Source organism: Leguminivora glycinivorella, chromosome 11 (genome assembly GCF_023078275.1).
Source record: "Leguminivora glycinivorella isolate SPB_JAAS2020 chromosome 11, LegGlyc_1.1, whole genome shotgun sequence".
In the NCBI taxonomy this organism is placed as follows: Eukaryota; Metazoa; Arthropoda; class Insecta; order Lepidoptera; family Tortricidae; genus Leguminivora; species Leguminivora glycinivorella.
In genome coordinates this window covers 10,282,946-10,307,086 of record NC_062981.1, presented here as the reverse complement: position 1 = coordinate 10,307,086, position 24,141 = coordinate 10,282,946, and the positions used below count along the sequence as shown (strand labels likewise).

General features: G+C 35.8%; 2 protein-coding genes across 5 annotated transcripts in view; both read right to left on the bottom strand.

The window, feature by feature from the left end:
* Positions 1–24,141, bottom strand: part of LOC125231496 (cGMP-dependent protein kinase, isozyme 2 forms cD4/T1/T3A/T3B) — a 166,386-nt gene that overhangs the window by 24,436 nt on the left and 117,809 nt on the right. The window contains exon 1 of one of the 4 annotated variants that reach the window (XM_048136987.1): positions 4,783–5,456. The exons of the other annotated variants lie outside the window; for them this stretch is intronic. Within the exon in view, the coding sequence (XP_047992944.1) occupies positions 4,783–5,305 (523 nt within the window). The 5' untranslated portion in view covers positions 5,306–5,456. Of the gene's footprint in view, positions 1–4,782; positions 5,457–24,141 lie in introns of those variants that run through there. 4 annotated transcript variants of the gene reach the window in all.
* LOC125231498 lies at positions 5,512–10,920 on the bottom strand. Its single transcript, XM_048136988.1, has 2 exons — positions 10,786–10,920; positions 5,512–6,620 (listed from the first exon to the last, which is right to left on the bottom strand). The coding sequence occupies exon 2, from the start codon at positions 6,388–6,390 to the stop codon at positions 5,512–5,514; it is 879 nt and encodes a 292-aa protein (XP_047992945.1). The 5' UTR covers positions 6,391–6,620; positions 10,786–10,920.

Here is a 24,141-nt window from a genome sequence, read left to right as displayed (position 1 = left end):
GTGGCCTTTCAATTGGTTGACTGTACTAAGAGCTTTTTTAATACGCTCGGCATTTAGTGAGACCATGGTGGTCATTCAAAATTTTCTAAAACCTGCCCACTGAAGAAACTAATAGGCGGTCCCTGAACTACTTCTGAAATAAAGGGATCACGGCTAAGAAACAGACGTCTCAGTATAAGACAAATATAATTATGTGATATTATCTGGGTAAAAAATATGTATTTGTTATTAGTGAGTAGGAAGTATTTATGGTCCTCTTACGTTTCAAGTGGCCATATGCTTCTGGTAATGTTTAGCGAGCAGTCAATGCCACCGATTGGCTCGTGTAATCTACAGTCGATAACAGTGGGAACAAATAGAGAAGCGTGTGAAAATTATGTACACCTACCATGTATATTCGCTTTTACGTCTTATAGTGAAAACTTTGTTGTCAGACTAGCATAGGCCGAGCAAGTATCAATTTAAACGTGACAGACAGAGACACAATTACTTAAAACTAGCTTTTGCCCACGGCTTCGCTCGCGTTAGAAAGAGACAAAAAGTAGCCTATGTCACTCTCCATCCTTTCAACTATCTCCACTTAAAAAATCACGTCATTTCGTCGCTCCGTTTTGTCGTGAAAGACGGACAAACAAACAAACTCACACACTTTCCCACTTCACACTTTCTCACACTTTTTTTCACACTTTTTTTTTTACTTTAAATAATATTATTATAATATTATTTAGTATGGAAGTATGGATAATGATTTATGACGTTTGTATGTTCTAAAATGTATTTCAGTGAAACTTAGTTTTTAACCCCCACCCCGATGCAAAAACGACAGGGTGTTATAAGTTTGACGTGTCTGTCTGTCTGTCTGTGGCATCGTAGCTCCCGAACGGATGAACCGATTTAAATTTAGTTTTTTTTTCACGCTTTTTTTGATTCCTTTAAGCTTTAGAATTATGGATGACGCCTTAGTCGGGAGTGTTTTTTTTTACAAATTTTAATTACAAAAAATACACATAACATTGCGTTTTTTTTTCTTCTTTACCTAACTACATACAAAGTTAAAATCTATTAATTTTTTTCATAGGTAGGTTAGGTTCCTATTTTAGGACTCTAGACCACGATTGTTTGATCATGGTCAGGCTAACATGCTCTCTTACAACATGCACTTAAATTTTACAAGCGCCTCTAAAATCAGCTTGTGAATACCTATTAGAATTCCAACTAGTTTTTATAGCCAGATAGACATCAGTTTTATTCCGTGGGTAAGCGGATCTACACTTCTTTTGTTTCTTTCATTAAATATCTGACTATAATAGGATATAATTAAATTGAGGGACGTGGAAGAGGCAGAGTAACCAGACCCAAACGGAGATGGCGGAATGACTTGTCGGCCTAGCCGATCGATGTGACAATAGTTGACGCTTAAAGTTCGGCCACACATACGCGTTTTGATAGCGTAGGCGGAGCGGTAGCGGAGCGCAACGATAGCGGTCCGCCGGATGAACGCTGGCGTTGCGCCCAGCGGACGCCGGCGGGAACTAACGTGCGCGGATTGCGCGGAATGCGCGCGGATTGCGAGCGGAACGCCAGCGTTCCGGCGGCGCACCGCTATCATTGCGCTCCGCTAACGCTACTCTATGAAAACGCTTTATGTGTGGCGGAGGCTTTACAGGCAATACTGGTGATCAAAACGCAGTCTGACTCTGTTATGCCACCACCATAAATAGAAGAGCAATAGGGAGGACTAGCCACAATACGCTTACAAAATGTAAGCGATTGTGACGTAGGCTACTAGGTCTCCAGGCAGGCAAGCATGGTCGTGTGATAAACTGATAAACGATAGAACGTTAGGCCGTCCTTTTCGCACTATTTTAAGTGCGATAGGGACGCAGCGATGCGATTAAGTTTATCGAACTAGTGTGCTACGCCCGCTGGACGGCTTCACGAACCTGAACATCTGCACTGTGAACGGGTGCCAAACTAAATGTTGGTCTCGTAGATTTTATGTTTTTCTATAATAACTTTTTATCACGGTTACAAAAATCTATGAAACTTAGTTATGCTCCTGACTATCTGTTGTGTTATCCCTCCCAAATTTTAAGATATACTTTGTAAACAGCAACACCATAACAACAATACCATCGATAAATAGATAATCTTCATGATCAACTCCGCTGAAATGCTAATACATCAGAAGTCGTGGAAATCAAGAGGAAGAGGAGAAGCCTTTGAACAAAGTGGGACGGAATGGAACATTCTAATAGGCTACAAAAAAATTAAAAGCTATTTAGAAAACAAATGATTTTAGAGGTTTTCCTGCAGTTGAATGATCTTCCTATATACACACGTAGCGTCAGAACGCATCCGGATTGTTTATATGGAGCCATTGTCCTTTAACACGTACGGTATTGTCTATTAAATGTACTAACAGTACTATTGTAAAAGTACCATGAGCAATAACTGTAAACATGAACAATACCGTCCTACATGTTTAATATTTCTAATCAAACAGCATGATTATTATTATATGTTCTAATCACCAGCATATCAAAAAATTGTAAGGTACGAGACTTAATCTTTAAAAAAATGTTTTAAATTAACCTCGACGTTCCGTTTCAGAAAGAAAGTAATTAATTAATACAATATGCACATCAACTCTTAAAGAATATCATTGCAATGAAGAAGGAGAATATTAAAAAGAAAAGAAGGAAAAAAATAGAATTTCAGGAAGACAAGATGACCTCGAGTAAGAGGTCAAAGTAAACAAAATGCTTGTAGCAAAAGAGTCAAGAGAAAGATAATCATGATCGATTTAAATTTCTCTTTATAAAATACTGGGAAAATCGCAAAATTTCACAGCCCGCATCGTACCAAACTATTGAAATGTCAAGCTAGCTGATATTCTAACACGCAACTTAGTAATTTTTTACACCATTTCCAACAAGGCAAAGAGATATCAATTACTTGTCAATAAAGAAAAATAGCACCAACTAAGCGAGACGATAATTGTTATAACTTTCTTAGAGAAGAAATTGTTTGTAGAGATACATGCTAACAAGCAATTTAAAGAGATGTGGATCGAAAGTGGTATAAGAAACCGAGCGACAGATGATGTAAACTCAAAATTGCTTCTGCTTTTACAAGCTTTTATTCTACTTGCCTTATGTTAGTATGTTAGTTTTGGTAAAAACGTAGAAGCTAAATTTGACCCACTTCCCGGTTTCCGATTCCGATTAAGCTGAAATTTTGCACACATATGTAAATCACGTGACAATGCAATATTATGGTATCATGGAGCCGATCTGATGATGGAGAAGAAAGCTGGTCACAGAAACTAACTCTGTTATGAAACGTCGTATCCCCATCGAGTAAGGGGTTTTTAGAAACGTCTTGGAGAGCAGTAGATCTATGACTGTTGAAAGAAAGGTACAGTCAGCGATAAAACCTTGTGTCAAAAATGATTTTTTTGCAAAAAAACTTATTCTACTGTAAGTACTTGAATAAATGAGTGTAAGATAAATTAATTTGGATTACATGTCGTTTATAACGGACGCAGAGTAATGACGTTAAAGATCGAAAGTGTTTCAAGGCAACTTGCTTTAGCATTTACCGACGCGGGTTAAAAGTTCACTATAGATATAGACATAGACGCGTTTAGCTCAGTCGTAGGTACTTGAGTTATTTCAGAATACGAAGTGATATTTATCATCATCCTCATATAAATATAATATGATAATTAATTGATATTCGTAAAAGAGCTATAAATGTCTTTGCGTTTTTTTTTATCATATTTTACCTACTATTTTATTTTACTGTAGGTATTTACACTAAATACTTTCATAACTGTTCAGTAACTTGTATTTTTGTGCGTTTTTCCTTAAAAGTGAAATCGTAATATATCACATTTTATAATTAATATCTGTACGTTTACAAATGCGAAAGAAAAACTCAAGAAAACTCGAAAATTCGCGTTTTCCGGGATCTAAGGCTACGCTAGATCGATTTTTCACCCCCGAAAACCCCCACAAAACAAATTTCAGCGAAATCGTTAGAGCGGTTTCCGAGATCGTCGGTATATATAAATAAATAAATAAATAAATAAATAAATAAATAAATAAATATACAAGAATTGCTCGTTTAATAGTATAAGATAATTACGGATGCTTTATATGTGAACATTATGGAAATATAGATCATTAAGCTGTTGGATATAAAATAGCATTGATTTATTTCTGTTGTAAGTATATTTAATTACACCAAATTAATGAGTTAGTGATCAATCAAATTTTCACGGAATATAATTCGCCACCAACGATTGTCATGTTTTCATCACAATTAATGCATGACTTTATAAAGCTAAACGTATACAACCAGACCTCAATAATTGATGACGACATACATAAATATGCAATTACGAGGGTAACTGATAATGGAATACTACGTGATGACGGTAGCCACAGCATTATTTCTCAACAAACGACGTCAGAATTATATTGCATGGCCCTTTATATTTTTCCCCTCACTAGCTCGGAAACACGTGTTTTGTCCTTTTATACCAGCGGGTAAAAACGCATTTTATCCACTAGTGGGTAAAGTAATTTGACCTTGAATAAAGTCAAATTAACTGCTTTAAAAACTTATCCTTGCATAAGTAAACCACATTTTCTCATCCATCAACATCAGTAAATATCAGAGCACGGTAATCAGCAGATACCATAATGATAAGTAGCTATCTTTAGACTGTTATAAATGAGATCAACATTAATTTAGAAAAATAAGACATATTACCTGAATCGCCATTAGACGACAGATGGACCCCAGCCAGTTGGTCAGTTGTATCTTCTTCCAAACGAGTAACATCCAACAAAATCCCTGCATCCAAAGATGCTTCCGTAGCATTGCTATCACGTTGACAAAGATTTCCAGTCCTCCGTTTCCTCATCCCATAGGTATGCACTGGCACAATTAACTTAGGTCTAGGAATAGAAAAGTCCGAATCTGAACCGCTCGACGAACTTTTAGCACTTCTTGAGTATACACCATTACCATTCGTGACGCGTGATTCAGCTGAACGTTCTTTTGGAGGCTCAAAAGCTGTAATGTCATTATACCTATCGTACCTACCATCACTTTTCACTCTCACTGTATTATACATTTTACCATATTTATCCGGTTTAAGTTGTTTCGATACACTATTTGTAGTCCGATTATCACTTTCTTTAATTTTATCAAGCGAATGATATCCGTTAGACACAGGAGTTGCAGTAGGGGGGTTTGGGTTTCCGTTGTACATTTTGTACTGCATCATCATCAGCTGTTCACTGGGCGATATATTTCTTTTCGGTTGTGTAATTGTGACACCACTATGTGGCTCTCTATCAGGCTGAACTACATCGAGATAAGCGCGAAGAGGCGCTCGCCCTTCGCTTTTAACTCTCAGGGATTTCGATCGAAAGCTAGGTTTGGCGTCTTCGGTGCGTCCGTTTCGTTCGGTCGTATATTGTACAGTGTTCTTAGTCAAGTGATTGTTTGCGGATGCTGAGCCGTTATAGGTCGCATGTATATGCCCAAATCTTCCGCTTCGCAATCCGCGTTCTCTTTTCCGGATTTTATTGGTGTTAAATCTAATGTTGCCATCGAGTTTATTAATTGGTACATTGTGTCGTTGCTAAAACCTCTGACAGTTCCCGTTCCGTTTTGTTTCGTATCCTTACTGGAATCTTTTTGTAACTGATTTAGTTTTTGGCTATCAGTATTATTATCTTGTTGACTAACTCTTGAATAATATTCGTAGTACGATTCTGATGACGGGTCTGGAGGTACAGGGCCTGGATCTGGTAGTGGATGTTTCTTGTCAATCTTTCTCTGCCGATGTGCATATTTTAGGGAATCTTTGCGTTGTGGTGGAACAGGCGGTGATTTACCATTAGACGGAAACGATTCAATATCCCATTCCGTAAAATTTCTTCGTTTCACCCTTTTCAACGTTGATGGTCTATATCCATTAGGCATATCTTTAAAACTATAACTGTGTTTTAACTTATTCTGCATGATGAGATTATTGTTCGCTCTAGCCTTTTCCTCTATATTTTGTTGATACTTGGCTAATTGAGAGATATTTTCATTAGGAACATTATTCGTATAAGAGTATCCATTGTTTTCTATTGAGTATTCTTTGTTGCCATTTTCAGCATTACGGCCAATATTTCTACACGACTCGCTGCGTGTTATAGAATTAAATTGAGATTTTGGTGGTGAGTTACTATGTTCCCTGTATTCACTGAGATTCCTTGCTCCGACCCAGTTGGCGGCGTACACCAGGTCCATCGTCCTGTCATTTATAGAAAGCCACGGGTCCTCCATGACCACTTTTCCTGGATACGGTTTTATTTTCATATTGTCGTGCTTATAAGCAATAGATCACAATATTCTAAATTCGTTCGCATCATCGAATGGGTCATAATTACTAAAAGTAATTTCATGTTCCCGTTTGATGGACGCAATTCACTGATTGAGTTAGCGGACTAGTGTTTCTAGGTTCAGGTCATTAAGGCATAGTGGACTACTGTAATCACGATTATTTTCCCATGATAATCATTTTGTGTTCAGCTTCATTCAGCATTGACCTAAGAATGTTTAAATCATTAATAGTATGATAATTTATGCTATAACAACCTCAGCTCAGGTATTTGAACGGAAGTATGATATAGGATTAATCCGACTACTTTAAGTATACCTACATAAAAATTGATTGTAGCCACGATTTTCGTAGCGATATTAAAAATTATCCAATCCTTTTAATGGTAAGATAATATACCAATACAAATTGCTTGTAGGTACTTCTGCCCATGCACATGCGTGTCGGAATATAAGCGAATCTCTAGTACCTTATAGTAGTTATTTAATCATCTCTAGAACTACATTAAAATGCATTTGCCGGCTTCATTGTTCCAATACGAATGAAAATATTAATTTGTGAAGCAATGAGCATTTGCAACAAAGTCAAACGCTTGGGCGCGCGACGTAAAGAAACGACCTCTGTTTCATAAGCCAAGTTAATATTCAAAGATTCACAAACTGGCATTCTTACACGTAGCTATTGACTAGTTCATAAAGACTTCAAGTGACCTGGTACAAATGGGGCAGCCGTGACGCAAGGCGAACAGATAGTAGCCTGATTACTTGACCCTCGAAACAAATTACAACACGATAACGATCTAAATAAATGTTAAAATAGACTAAATAAAGTTGTTCAAGTGAAATATGAATTAATTCATGAAAGCATCAGCGCTAAATCAGCTACGGTCAATTTCGCAAGAACGGATGCGTCACGGGACGCAAGCACGTATTGCACAAGCCGTTCTTTGGCCCAAAACCATATTCTATAAGGAAGCGCTAACTGGGGCTTTGAGTCCATCAGATGAATGCAAATGCAGTGAAGTTGCATAATAAATTAGATAAGTGGGACGGGGCGAGTGAGCCACGCGCTTATTGTTATCAATTGCACTTTCACTCCGATTGCACTGCAGAAAGAAAATTTATGCGAGACATAAATACGAACACAAAACAGCGCCGATGCGTAATTGATTGTTGCAAATTAACTGAATAAATCAGTATAAATGGATAGTGGAGTGTAACGCATAAGCTGCAATTACTGTACGCATGATCGGGCTAATAGGAAACGATTTCTAGATAGCAGCCGATAGCGGGTTGAAACCAGTTCGTTGGTCCACATATCCAACGGACTGGCCAGAGGAGACGTGAGAATCTCTCCGGGAACGGAGAAAAACAGCTGTACCTACCGAGTTTAATGGACTCGGGTAAACGAATACGGCGTATATCGATTCGATAAGTGAGCCAAGTCATTATAGCGCAACCGTATTCCGTGGGATACTCTAGTCAATGTTTATGATAAAAATAAGATAAAAATAAAGAAAGATATAATACCTACTGACTCTTGATTTGTAGTTAATGATTTCTTAACAGGTACACAAAACAATAGTAGTTTATCTAATGAGCTTAACAATATAGATAATCTATTAACCTGAATTAATATTTATCGACAGAAACCTTTTTAATGATATCTGAACAGTTCACGACAAAGACGAGCTGGTTTAGTAACGAGATCTTTAAAGCTTTGAATAGATCAGAGGTTGAATGCCACAAATAGTACGACAAAGGTTTATTTATAATCGTAACGGTATATTACTTAAGTCCAAGACAATGCTGTTCCTTTCTCCACAATGACATAAACTCTTATTATTCCATCCATGCTCTGAATAAGTGCGGCCGTTATCTTTAAATCGTAATGTTATGAATGAAATATTTATTCGACTGTTTGCTGTTTAAATATTCGCGTTTGTTTAGCTATCCCAAACAGATACATGTTTTGCTTATGACGACAAAAATGTTGAACAACAAATAAATCAGAGGTGTGCTCTGTAGCCATAATTATATGACAATTGTTACAACACATCGTATGGTCTGATAGGCTTTCTAATAGTTCAGGTTATTATTTGAGATAAAATCATAATAACACATTGCCGCGTGCCGTGCCATACTGCCTTCGTGTGCTGCTATCTGTCCAACCCAACCCGCTTGGCGCTTACCGAATAGCGATAAACATCTGACTTTCTAATCTTTCTTTGGAAGGCCGAACATGACGTTAATCTTCAAGTACGTTGGTTAAGTCATAGGTTAGACAGCTGTGAGTAAAGTTCAAGAAGTCAATAGTAAAAGTCATAATAGTACCTATTAGATTGGCGGATTGAAGTTGGCGTTGCACGTTGATAGTCATTTTTGAAGATGTTTTAGATACCGTCGTGTGTTTGTGTAAGTATTCTATGCTTGTTATAATTTTATATTTTTTCAAGGCATGAAACAATTTTACTGTACCTATTGTGCCAGCAGCCCAGCAAACTGGTATCAAATGTTTTTAGGTATTTAATCCATCCTATCCAAGGAGGGCTATTCTGATATAGTGCCTGCAATGAAACTATGAGGATGGTCTCACATTATTTTAATGGACTCAAACGTCCTTTACCTACCGTAAATTGTCAATAGGTTTACCTACCTATTGTCTTGTCTGTGAACATTTTGGAGGCTGATAAATTCCAATAAGTTAAGTGTTGTCATATTGTTTTTTTTTCTCCTTTTGTCATATTGTTGGACTCTACGTTATATGTTTGCTAGGACAAAAGAGGTTAACTTAAGTAAATGCCTAATATAATTAGTGTTGCCAAAGAGCGCAAACTACATATCGACTCAACCGAGCAAAACCAGTAGGTACAGTAGTAAAATGGGTGTTTTAATTGACCGCAAAAGTGTGAATTATTTGAAAATTTTCCACTAGGCACTAACCGACTCACTGAAGCAACATTTCATTAATTAAACGAGTCCGTCAGTTATATGGGGCACTACACAGAACAATGCAATCGAAGTCGAGGCGGGTTAAGAGGGCTTTCGTGTTAAAAATAGTGAAATCGCAACCGAGCGCTCGATCATACCGTGTGTGGTATCAAATTAAAGGGCTTTGCGAGTAGTTTATAAATATATATCACATTATAGGACTTTTTCTACTTGGTCTAACAAAATATGAGAAAATGTCCAAAAGTGGTAATAATTGTACCGGTGAAGGCTCGTTTTCAAAAAATTGGCAAAAATCAATAATAGCAATTTATAATCACTAAGGCATAACAGCAATTTAAGTAAACGTTGCAGATTAATTTAGTATAAAACTTACTTCGATGTGATGTAGATTTTCAAAGAAATTGTCACTTAATTTTAGGTAATTTCTGAAAAAATTGAATTCGCCTTAGGCTAGTTTACTCTTTTTCAAAAACTTAAAATAAAAATCTAGTCTGAAATGATTGTGGTACAGGATATACGAATTATAAATTTACCCGTTTTAATATTCAAAATTGTCCAAATTTTACAAATAAGATCGACTGATTCAGCTCTATACGTGCGTTTTTCTAAACGTGCATTAGAGAAAAATTCATAATTAATTTAATGAGTTAGTTTTCAAAAATCCAGTCTTATAAAAATCAAGATAATAAGATGCTCTACCTGGAACTTGAATTAAATAAATCTATTGGATAACGGAAAGTGTAGTATTTCACCGACTAAAACTATCAATTTTACATTCTTTTGACGTTTTTTTTGAAAGCAGCCTTAATAAATACCAATTTTAACGTTCAGCCTCAAGATATTCAAATAGATGTGGCTGATAAAAAATTCACTATGTGAAACTATGCAGTCTTAGAAAGTTTAGATGAGGATGAGGAAGATTTAAGGATAAAATGTGAAACAATGAAAAATACTTTCACGGCAAATAAGTAACATCCAGTAGTGCATGCAAACTTGAGAATGGCAGCTAGTATAATAATAATAACCTTGGAGAAGTGTGGAGAGCCTTCGAAAATACGACTTTCAGATTTCTCATTGTGCGAAACATAACATACTCGTATTCTATCTATGTGCATGTGTAGTCAATAACAACACGACTGAGGATTTTTTCCTTATTTGTAACTATTACCTACCCCTAACAATGTTTGTAAACAATGAAATCAGAATATATTCAGACATATTTTACAACATAGTAAAGTTCAACTAAACCATGAGCTAAATAGCAATACACGCAAGGTTGTTATAGCATAAAGTGGGTATCCAATCCGGAAACTTCAATATCAAGATTAACACTTGAGATCCTTTGAAATTTGTCTGAGGTGACAGCTGCAACTTCCGCGAAAAAAGCATTATCATCAACACTATCTTAGACACGACACAAACCACAGCTTATAAAAGTATTTCACAAACCGAACTCAACATAAGCCACAGGGTCTTTGTCTTTCACAGAAAACGCGATCACGACTATTTTAAATTCAGAACGCGAAGTGCCGCGAACGCAGCGACCAATCACTTCAGCGCCGCTCCGCTTACTGCCCTAGTCAAGACTCAAGAATCAACTCCGGCGCACGCACGGGTGACGCGTGCGAGCGAGACCACCCCATACAGACAAGCGAGATATGCCTGGATCAAAAGCTCCAGAGAACTTCGTAATAATAATACAAAAGCTAGACAAGCCGGTAGACGGGAGCAGTGTTGTCACATCTACCTATTTATAGGTAGATCTACCTATTTTGCCTCCCGTCTACCTGTCTACCTATTTCGGTCCTAAATCTACCTATTTTCTAAAATATTACTATTGTAGAAAATTCTCCATGCGTGTTACGAAATTAAGTTTTACCTGTCTTATAATTACAGCATTTTACTTAAATCGGAACGTGTTTAGTGAATAATCTGTGGCTGTCAGCTTGAAAGTCTTGATGTTTGACAGTTTTGACACTGACAGCCTGGTAGTGACAGTGACAGTGTCATTTGACAATGACATGACACTGACACTTCTGACACCCTAACAGTGGCAGCTCTCGGAGACGCTAGCTTGTGTTTAAAATATTTTAACAAAAACATGTATAAACACCATAAAGAACTCACCAAGTAAACCAATAAATATATTTTTAATAGTTTAGAAGCATTTTTAATCATTAAAACTGGACTTACCTTAGATGGTATTAAAACAGGTAGATCTACCTATTTTTCGTTTCTAATTCTACCAGTTTCTACCTATTTTTTCACCCTGGTCTACCATTTTGTTCAAATTGTATGTGACAACACTGGACGGGAGGGATTTTTCGGTTACTGACCTATATTCTGACAAAAAATGCAAAATGGGAACCGGTTTCTTTCATAAAGATGTTACAACACAATTATCGAGTGCGAGCATTATTGTCCGCTCCGGCTTTCATTCAAGTGTTATTAAATAAAACTTAGATATAAATTATATTATGCATATCTAATCCAGGTTTATGATTACAAAATATAGCCTAATGTGTTGGTTACAGATAAGCACCTAATGAAAATAAAATTAAAATGAAATATTTATTTTTCAAGTAGGCATATTACAATGCGCATATGAACGTCATATAAAGCTACGCCGGCTCTAACCCTACGCCTCAGCCTCGAGAAGATTTCAGTCCCCCCTCAGTTGGGAGGGGGGTATCCACTATGGGACCGGCAAGAAACTCGGCGGGCCACTTCTTTTCAAAACATTACATCTTATAATTAACATGCATTAAATAACAAGATAAAATTTAACATGCAAAAGTATTCATCAAAAAAAAAATTAACAGACTAGGTAGGTAGGTACTCTATGGAAATTAATTTCAATAAATTATATTGTAGTTTAATAATACGTCGTTCTTCTTCAGAGAAAACATATCAAATTGTCATTAAATATGTAGGTACTTTACACAACATAAAATATTTGATGTGCTTTCTTATCTGATCTGTGTCCTCTACACATAATACAATTATTTTAATTGCTATTCGTTTTTTGCAATTTCTGGTTAGGGCCATGCATGTTTATCTGTCAAATAGTCCTCGACTCTGTACGAGTAATAAGCCTTTAACATCAATTATTTTTTAAGTAGTTCATAAGAGCTGGGAGGGGTAATCTCAAAGCAGTGTCAGGTAACTTATTATAAAAATGAATGCATACACCTAACCATAGTAGCATACCATAACCTAATGATAGTAATGATATTTTTGTTTGGATTAATAAATAAAACCGTATAAAGACCATTTAGCTATAACTAATAATAAACCTCTTGAATAACGAAATGGGAACTGTGCTTGACTTGACTAAATCAGATCAAGGTGCGAAGTGACCGGATACCAAAGATTACCTTCAAGCTGTTACCGAAAGCAACTTTTGCAATGAGGATGGAACGTACAAGCTATACGCCAAAGCATTAAGATGGTAATGGTATTTTGCACTAATAATACGGCATAATCCAATACTTAATTTTCATGTATCGTCGATATCCTTGAAGACAGCGTGAATAATTAAAACAGCAGTTTATAATGAATTTAATTAATAATGTAAGTAATTTATTATTTTATTGTGTACCTTTTAACTTCCTATTTCTGTGATAACCTGATATGACCTGTAAAATGTTTAATTTTTACCAATAAAGAAACTAAACTAAAACTAAACTAGTGAAAGGAAATGTTCTTACGAAACAAAAAGGAACATAAGCACTTAATTATATTGTATTGTATAATTCATGGATTAAAGAATTACTAAAACTAAACCTTATAGATTCAGAAGCATACAATCGAGTTCACTACATGAGTAAAAGTAAATTTATACAAACAGAAAGGCAAGAAGCAATAAAGATGTCGATAAACATTAAGAGAAATTCTAGATATTGCAAAATGCTAAGACAATTCAGCCAAGCGATGAAAATTGCAAATTGGATGATAGCGATAGAATATGCTACTTGTAACGATTTCTCTGCAGGTATACTGCCGTTCCTTGAAGAAAATACAAACTAGCCTATAGATGAGATCATCTACACTTTAAATCATCTAGGAAAAAGAACATTAAGTATTTCCTACACATATCCGTAGACTTCATTACTAGAATCCAGCAACATCGATTAATTAAACTGTGTTTCGTACTTGACTAGAATATTTATTGCTTTTAGATGTCCAGACAATAAAAAGATACAAATGCTACCTCATTAATTTGCCGACTTCGAAAAAGAATGACTGCTAGTGTATAGTGTGTACTGTGTACATTTGATATTTGGCGAAGTATTGCCAAATAAGAGATCGAAAGTTCAAAGTAAAAGTAGAAATGGAAATAGGATACAAATGTATATCCGAAGCCATAGATGATGTAAATCAGTCCGCGGTCAAGGCTGCAAAAATCGTGATGATTTCACTTTCACGGTCGGATATTTCATTACTTCAGCTCAGTTTCTGAGTATAAAAAATATTTGGACATTGCCTAACCAAGCCATTAATTAGACGACTTATACTTTCATAAATATTCCCGAGTATTTGAATGATGGAAGGTATGTCAATAATATCTTACTGTGAATGACTCATACAAAATCTTATTTTATTGTTATTGCCATAACTATGACAATGTTGTCATGTATTTATTGTTGTATACGTTTGTTTTGACATTGTTACATTAAATAGGCATTTCATAATTATTCATCCTGACATTTATGACTGACTATGACAATTGCGTGAAGGCCTTTTCACTTGTTTTCGTATGATAATTAAACTACACAGTTAAACTGTTACTTGACAAAAGTCTGTCATTATAAATAAATGCTTCAATCAATTTAATTAATTTTTCGTCTGGTACACTAACCGGAACTTTTCCTTAATTTTTAGTAAGCAATTGTGAACACCAAATTACTATTGGCCATACTATTGCATGCATCTGGACTGCAGCTGCCGGTACAAACTTAAATTAATTCAAGGTGTTTCTGCAAGGATGCATCTTAGCACCAAAAAACAACACCTAAATGCAAGTACGATTCAAGTTTCTGTGTCAAGAGCTGGAAATAGCTGTATTGTTTTTGCTGTGGGCTTGAATAATAATCATGTATTTGCTCCTGCGGTTTACATCGGGCATACCTATTTGCGTAACTATTTACAAACTTTCTACACCGAGCTAAGTTTATAAACAGCTTCTTTAACGTATCAATCTAAGTACTAATAAAAATAAGATTTCCTGGTTATAGAAATTTTCCAGAGCAGCTATTGACTAGCCACGAACATAAATACAGGAAACAAAATGACATTAAGAGGATACGGTAGCGAAAATGTTAAAATGGAAAGGAGCCCCCTTTCAACTTGGGAATTTTAGTTAAATATACAAGTGTAACTAGATTTATCGAAAAAAAAATTGTCCATTAAGAACAACTCAGTCAAAAGATATTTCAAAAAAATCTTTAAAATCGAGGTTCCGCTCTCGACTCTTTCCTCCTTCAAAACTTAATCAATCGGAACGAAATTTGAGAATCTGAATAACAATGAAATAATCTATGTATGTCGGACCGTTTAGCGTTTTTGGTTAATTGTTATCAATCTTGAGTATCACACCTTTTTCGCGCGACGGCGATGCGCCAAATCAAACCTTATCGAAAAGTATGGCCGTTTTTCGCCCACGCAAGATTTTTGAGTATTGGCTCTAGAATCTTTTTGGAAATTGAATTGGCTCTAGCAGAGATATCAAAGAAATCAAAACGGTCCGACACAGATAAAAATAATAACAATCTGTGTTGAAAACCCGCTGGTATTAAAATCATTGCTCTATCTTCAAAAACCAGGGAGGAAATAGTCGAGAGCGTTTGTATGGAGAATTGACCCCTACCGTATCGTCTTAAGACTGCACATAAGCCTTTAGAATAAGCAGCAAATTGTACAGTTAAGAACAGTTAACAATCATCCAAATGGAACTCTGAATAGGGTTTGCTATTAGATCGTTCCTGCTTTTGATTGAACAATGCTGTAATAATGCGACATACGGGCATTCTCCCCTATTAAGTCGTATTGCATCAATGGATGCTCCTATGATTAACTTTCTTCCGACAACAATGAGCTGGTTAAGGGAATGGTTTATACTCGTATTGACATTGTTCTTTGTCAAACACGGAACTAGGAATTTTATTTGTGAACTGGTGACCTTTTTAACAAAGGCACCGAGTTAAATGTTAAAATATATTCATTAAAAATAAAATTTTGGTCCAAATTGGTCATTAAGTTGTGACTGCGTATTACATGGCTTGGTACCAAATTTGAAAGTTGAGCGTCCTTGGTTGATTTTTCAAGTAATCGACAGAAATAGCTCTGTACGCACGTTCTATAATTATCAATGTTACATAAAAGTAGCTAAGTAATAATTAAAGATTGCTAAACTGTTAGATTTATTGTATTATTTTCGTGTAAGTATGTGTTTTAATACTACATACTACTTTTTTAATCACGGTAACTGACTTGATAAAGTCTGAAGCAGAAATCAGGTGAACTAAGCAATCATTTGCATTCGCGTATCCGTATGTATCCGATTAACATTATCGAGAGAGATCGCGTGGATAGACTAGACCGTCAGATCAGAATGCGTAGAAGACGATCAGAAATAAATCTATCTTTAGGGTCTCGTACCAAAAAGGTACAAAAGGAAGCCTTATGGTGTTACTCTGTCCGTCTGTCTGTCACATGACTAAATATCTATTATATTTAAGATACATGCAATGTATACCCATGTATTGGCTGTTGTGCCTGTTGTATTTACTTGTATCTAAATGTTGATTTTCTGGTAGTATAATGAGTTCTTCATGTAGGTACTTAATGCACCCATTGACTTGTAAAAGAGTCCTTGTGCCCTACTTGCAAATTACATTTTTGAATTTTGAATAAATGCATTATGAAGAGTCTATACGATATGTTTTGAACTATTTAGAAAATGTTACTCGATAATGTAAACGTCACGTGGTAAGTAACAGTTTCGGGGCGCAATTTGCATTCTCTATACAATTAATGTCACGACGTTTTTGTTATCGAGTAACGTTTTTTTAAACGTCAAAAACTCACTATAGAGGATCAGAAAGAAACGAATGATTATAATCTAACCACAAAATTAAAATTTTGAAAAAACCCCCGACCGCGACATAGTGGACCGATTTTCATACAACATGGCTAAGAACACTCCCGACTAACTCAGCTTTCAGACAAAAAAAAAACTAAATCAAAATCGGTTCATCCGTTCGGGAGCTACGATGCCACAGACAGACACACACACAGACAGACAAACAGACAGACAGACAGACAGACAGACAGACAGACAGACACGTCAAACTTATAACACCCCTTCGTTTTTGCGTCGGGGGTTAATAAATACGTGAACATGCACGAATGGTCAGAGACTTTGGTAACGACTTTAGATCTAGACTGTTTTATTTTCCGCCACTTACCTAGGAATTAGAACGTGTAATGGCTACTAATTGATCTAGAAACAGTGCCAAGATTAATGATCTTTCCGGTGAAAAAGTTAAAATGCCGATCCCGAGTTATGGTCCGATGTCACGCGAACATTTTCTCTAGTATAATGTTGACGTAGATGCGAGAATTTCTTTGCATCTATCAGCCGATTCTTACGAAAAATATAGGCTTTAAGAACCAAATAGGTTATTAGAAAAAAATGAAACAAACTTTTATCGCTGACCACAATTCTAACAATCCCAAAAACACTATATAAGGAGATATATAATTCACATGACTATCCTTTGTCTTTAACACCATATCAAGACCCTGTCATTATAATATTTCATTGTCATAGAATTTAAAGGAATGTGGGTCAAAAGCTTCCAAGATTTTAGCAACAATATCTAACATACCTACATTCTAGCACGGCAAGTTAAATTGATCTAGCCAGAATTCTTATGAACTCTAACTTAGAACTACGGACCATTTTTGTTTCAAAAATAGACTATATTTACAACAGAAGCTTTTCTACTAATTAAGCCAGTGGTAACTACCCCTTACATAATTCGTTCGACTTGTTTTATCACAGATTTCCATTGACCATTTGCCGATAGTAATAGGCAGACGAAGGCCTCTTAAAACCAATCTCTCGGTAACAAAACACTACTTTACGAACAGACTTCTCGCACCAGAATTTCAGACAATAAACTCAAAGCTGGGGAACATTAAGGCCGTAGTAATATGATTTTATTACTCAACGTTCTCGCCTGGAGCGAGTGGAACTTACTTGAAAATTGCCTATTGCCAACGATTCTACAGAATACAATGTTTTGAAATACCTCTTTACAATACAGATAGGTAAATAAGTAGGTATTAGATTGTGTCACAAGGGAGCAAAATAGCGAGGGCGTTTATTGAATTCTACGCGTAGGAATAATAATCTTTCAAGTATAACACAACTGTGTCACTTTGATCTCTTGAGCAGGGAAGAAATATGTAGTAGATTGTGTCATTTGTGTCACACGGTCGCAAAAAAGTATATTTAAGGCGAGCCCGTTTATTGCATCCTAAACAACAACCTATTATTATTTTGATATATGTTTATTGTTTACATAAATATTTATTATTATTCATGTATTAAAGGGATAAGCTCGCCTTTGTACATAACCGTTATAATTATTCTCTGTACATGTAATTTGTTCTGTACAATAAAGTGTTTACTACTACTACTACCTAACCACAAAATTAAAATTTTGAAAAAACCGCCGACCGCGACGTAGTGGACCGATTTTCATGAAACATGGCTAAGAACACTCCCAACTTATTCAGCTTTCAGACAAAAAAAAACTAAATCTAAATCGGTTCATCTGTTCAGGAGCTACGATGCCACAGACAGACACACACACAGACACACAGACAGACAGACAGACACACAGACAGACAGGCAGACACGTCAAACTTATAACACCCCGTCGTTTTTGCGTCGGGGGTTAAAAAAGAAGACTCAACAATATAGAGATACAGACAGATATGAGATGCATAATATAATCTACATTATCGACTCTACTCTCTAAGATAGGCACACTTTATTGCATTTAACACTTTATTATATGTATTTTGCATAGTTGTTAGTTCTTTGTTTCTTCTTGTAAAAGTTTAGCATTTAATGTTAGTAATTAGTTACCCTAAGTTTAGTAAGTGTAGTAATAATTCCATTATACTTAAATGTTTTTAGTGAGAGCTTTTACTGTGTGTTTGAAACATTGTCTCCTGCTCGTTTATTGACTTACCTAATCTACTTAAAAATAATACAATAGGTAGTTCCAAAAAACAAAACCTGTATTCAGAATGAGAAAAGACCTATTCTGAATAGGTGGAAATATAATTTAAATTTAAATAGACAATAAAACTAAACAACGATATTGAAACAAACAGACATGACATCACCATGAGCGTTGTTGCCTAAATTGTGTCCATGTGGGAAGTCCAAATAACCGTACTTCATAAAATAAAGCATTGACCTCACAAATGTCATATATACCATAGATCAAGCAAACGTATCTACTTAGCGTGTCAAATGAACTCAGTGAAATCCACTGAGTTGTCCATCTTTACTCGCAGCTTGCAGCTTTCGGGCGTCAATTTTTGTAAGTTGAAGTCAATCAAAACATAAAAAATGCCTCGTTACGTGATATTCAATTGCAACAACACAAAAATTATGAACAATCAAGAGCCTGAGACAAATTTAAAAACTGGGGAACAGACGCGAAGGGCTTTGTACGCGAATTGGGCCGCCGACTCAGGCAAAAAGGAGAAAGTCCCCGCTCCGAGTCGTTCCTGGTGCAAAAGCTGTCCATTGTAATTCAACGCGGAAATGCTGCGAGCGTCATGGGCACTTTTGCACCGGGAACGATAGGGAATAGTTTATTTGGATAGTTTTAAGTTTTTATTGTTATTAGTGTTTAGTTATTAGCTATTGTAATTTAATACATTAAGTAATTAAAAATTTAAAATTACAGGCAAGAATCAACTTCAGTACAAAATTTGACACGCTCGGCCCCTATACAAATATATGAATTTGTTTCTTCTATCTAAATTAAGTTCTGTGATTGACCTATTGGATAACCTAAGCGGTATAATAAATATGCGCCATACTTATATAACATGACAACATGCAATGATTGTTAACAATAAAGACTTTCCTGTAATTTGTTTGTGAAGACAGCAAAAAATATATGTCCATTTATTTCCTTTATTATTAATATCTGGGCGACCGAGCTTCGCTCGGTTCTATTTTAATATATCACGTCTTTAGATAAAAAAAAAACTCTTATAAATACAAAAACAAAAAAAAAGACAAAAAACAAAAACTTAATTTCTGGCCGGGATTCGAAACCCTGACACCTACGATCTATCTGCATACATTAGACCGACCTCGTACGACTGAGCTAAGCGGAATCGATGCGCGCGCGGCGAAATTAACGACCATATTTTACGTTTACTAACGCGAAAGAAAAACTCATGAAAACTCAAAAATTCGCGTTTTCCGGGATCTAAGGCTACGCTAGATCGATTTTTCACCCCCGAAAACGCCCACATAACAAATTTCAGCGAAATCGTTAGAGCGGCTTCCGAGATCGTCGGTATATATATATAAATAAATAAATAAATATACAAGAATTGCTCGTTTAAAAGTATAAGATTACTGTTACTGTGTTAGAGTCTTAGAGAATATAGTACAGTAATATAAGTCGTGAGCGATTTTTATAGCGCACACTGGTGTTCTGAAATCATATCACAATTCATAAATCTGATGATTAAAATAACACTCACTCAGTCCGTGCTTTCAAAATTGCTGCGGAGTCATCAGCTTGGTCTGACCATTTACTACTTATTTATATAACATCGTGTTGATTTGGTTAAGTTAATAAGTGCACTCATATTTTTTGCAATTTTTTGATAAAAGATCCCAAGAGAAGGGTATATGGTACCGCACTATACAGCCTGAACCGTTACAGTCTCCTTGGATGACCCAGTGTTCGCTTACACGTCAGGACCTTGTGATAGCGATGAGACTCCGTTCTGGACACATTCCTTCGAATAAATTTAAATTCATGATGGGTAAGGTTGAAAACCCGAACTGTAATGATTGTGGGGTCATCGAGGACGTATACCACATATTGATGGAGTGTGTACGGGGGGAGTCTCATCGCCGTGGAACCTTTTACACTGGATTCTGCAATGTTGTGCTCGCCAAACCTGAGTCAGAGCAAGCTAAACTACTGTACAAGATTTATAAGGAATGTATGTATATTAACTAATTTATTGCTACTGTATAATGTTCGCGAACGTATGGAGCGCCATAATCGCTCAGCGACTAAGCTCCTTAAATTATGATTAAAAAAAAAAAAGTGCACTCATATTACTTTAAATCCAATTTCTCAAAGAAAACGGATACCGGATTAGTTTCCCTAAATGTAAATAGATATCGCATTTCATTGTCAGACATCCTAGCCAACATCACAATCGCTTACCCTCCGTAGCTTGCTCTCTCTATCACTCATTCATGTTGGGGCGACAGAGCCAGACTGAGTTGCGATCGCCATCAAGTGTCAATTATTGTCACTACAGCTAGATCGGCAGGCCCCTATTACGTTATCGTCAGCAAAAAATCGAGTGACAATGCGTGATCGGCCTTGCGTTCGAGATCGAGACCTTGTCGACTTTTTGCCGACTGGTCGACCAACAAACTTTAATAGAAACAGAAAGGGTGACGTCACTGCATCTTGGTTCTATTCCGATACTTGCATTTAAGGCCAGGTTCTAATAGATATTTGTATTGCTAGAATTGGAATTATATTTAAAATCAATGAAGTGATGGTGGTTTAGTGTGCAACTCAATCTGTATTGTCAACAATTATTAGTATAGTAGGTACCAAAAATGTTATATGTTGTTTTTTTTGTCATCTTGTTATATTGGTGAGCAATAAAGAACATTTGCATTATACTGATTTAAACTTTCACGATTATTACACATCATTATTTTTAAAATCGGGACTTAATCGCGTATAACTACATATTAAACTGACCTCCAACGTTTCAAGGACGGCGTTGTCCCCGTGGTCTCGGAGAAGACTGACTGGTCTTCTCCGAGACCACGGGGACAACGCCGTCCTTGAAACGTTGGAGGTCAGTTTAATATGTAGTTATACGCGATTAAGTCCCGATTTTAAAAATAATGACATTTGCATTATATTGTATGTTATAAAATTAATAGTAATAAGTTGCTACACCCTCTCAGGGTTCATGTTTAACATAATATATGTCATTTTGTTGTACATGATTTGCAAAATAAATGATGATGATGATGTCACGGGATTAAACCCCGGCTCGTACCAATGAGTTTTCTGGAACTCGTGTAATAAATATTATTTCATATATGTGATGTTATCTGGGTAAAGGGACCTCATTGTCGATGGCGCTTACGTCCCGCAGCGTCGTATTTGTACCACGCTCATCGCTCATAACGTCGTAAGCGCCATCGACAATGAGGTCCCTTTACCCAGATAATTTCACATATTTCTATTTCGCTTTCCAGCGAAGAAAAATGTGAGTAAATCGGACTAATCCTCATAGGGCTTGGTTTACTAAATTTGCCATCTAGTTTGGCAGATCGGATAACAATCACTTTCGTAAAAACTTAACACGCTTAAAATTTAAAACAATCAAGTGATTGGTGCAACTGGCCTATTTTATTAATATTTTGAAAAAAAAAATGCGGATAGGTAGAGGGAAACTACGAGTAAGATTCTAAAGCTAAGCAATTCGAATCAACTATTATAATTTAAGAACTTGACCTTAATGGAAGGTCAGATGTCTCGTTCATAACTAAATGCAGTTGCTTAGACACAGTTTAAGTTATAATGCAAATTAGCATTTTTTACACTTAGTTGTTCCTTGGAAAATTGAAAGTGAAAGTGTAGGTTTACCCATTCTGCCGATGACTGTCAATTTATGTGAAGTCATATTGACGGTGGGCGAAGATAATGCCCAGCTATTTGAGCTGATAACACACTGGCTACATGGCACGTGGGTGATAATTTGCGTGACTGGCCCGTGCGTAAAGTTACTCATTAATGTCTAAGCGCGCTATTAACGTGCTTCTATACTTTCTGATTTTTCTAAGTTTCTATTTAGTGAAAATTAAAGACGTATTCCACGAGTGTTTCAGTGTAAACCAGCTAAGGTACAGCGGGGCAAATCTCGACTGGGGGGCAAATATAACTGGTTCATTTTTTCCATGTTTTACAATGTTTGCATTATTAAATAGAGTGTCCACCGGTTATATATGGTAATAGGCATGTTCAATGGATACATGTAGAACTCAACATCATAGTGTAATAATGGAAAAAATGGATTAGTTACAATTGCCCCCAGTCGAGATTTGCCCCGCTGTACCTTATATTATATGATTATATTTTTTGCCATTCGAGTTCAAAATCGTCTTGTTTCTTTTACTTGGTACAAAAATAAATTATAAAACGGAACATCTAAAAGATTCAACGCATTAGGGCTGATTGTGGTTTATCTTATATTACACTTTTTATTACGTTCTACATTTCACTACGAATATAAGGTTTAATGGTGATTTAATGACCATTGAACTAAATTCGGTGATAAAGTCGCGTGTAACAGTATGAGAGTACACGCCTGACTCAAAATATGTAATTGCATTAAGAACTATACCTAAGTAATTTAAGATTCGAGATAAATAAATTAATAACAGATCCAATGTCCATAGGACTGCGTCTTCACAAAGCGTGACCAACTCTTAGGTATACCTACTACCAATACCAAGCATAGCAAGTAATAATAGGTCAAAAGTTACATAGTAAGTTGTATACATGACCAAGACATGTGTTTAGTGGATGCAAGATCGCGTTGCGTTGAGTCACCCATGATTCCTTGACTCATAAAAGTCATACGCTTCTGTGTCTTACTGCATTTCATGTTTATGGATGACTGACTTGACTACATTGGTTATGACACATCCGCGTCTTACAAGGACACAGCTATTATTATTTAACATAAATATTTTGTAAATCGCGGAAGCAAACTACTATTGTTGACAATAATAAAGCGAACAATTTCTTATATAGTATGCGTTCCGCGAAAAAAGCAATTTATTTCATATTATATCAATTTTGTGGCGCTAAGCATGTATATAAGGTCCTAATTTATTAGATGCAGATATTTTTACAGCTGATAGTACACGGTCTCTGGAGTATATTAAACCGTGAAACATTATAGCTTTTACGATGTTTTTTTGGAGAAAACGGAAAAACAAATTTGCTACGTAAAAACACCCTGTTTATGTGATTATTAAATGAAAACTCATTGAACAGATTCTAGTACCTCTTTTACGTACCACTTAACTGTAACTGGCCACTTCAATGACATGTGCAGTTTTCCCGCCGAACCTTTACGACATTTACAACAAACAATTGTTGACATGACAGACAGTGTTATTGTGACATGTGATAATGCACATGATGATTTTTTTTAGACGAAATTATAATTAATTTTTTTGTTAGGAAAATGAAATCAAAAAAGTTACATGAAAAGATTTCTTAATTTATATTTAAAGTTAATTATTTTAATGTAAAGTATCATGTGTTAAAATATCTGCAACTAATAAATTAGGACCTTATATATATAAGTATTCGGTAACACGTGATTGCTTGCCACAGCACCATACTAATATTATAAATGGGAAAGTGTGTGTGTCTGTTTGTTTGT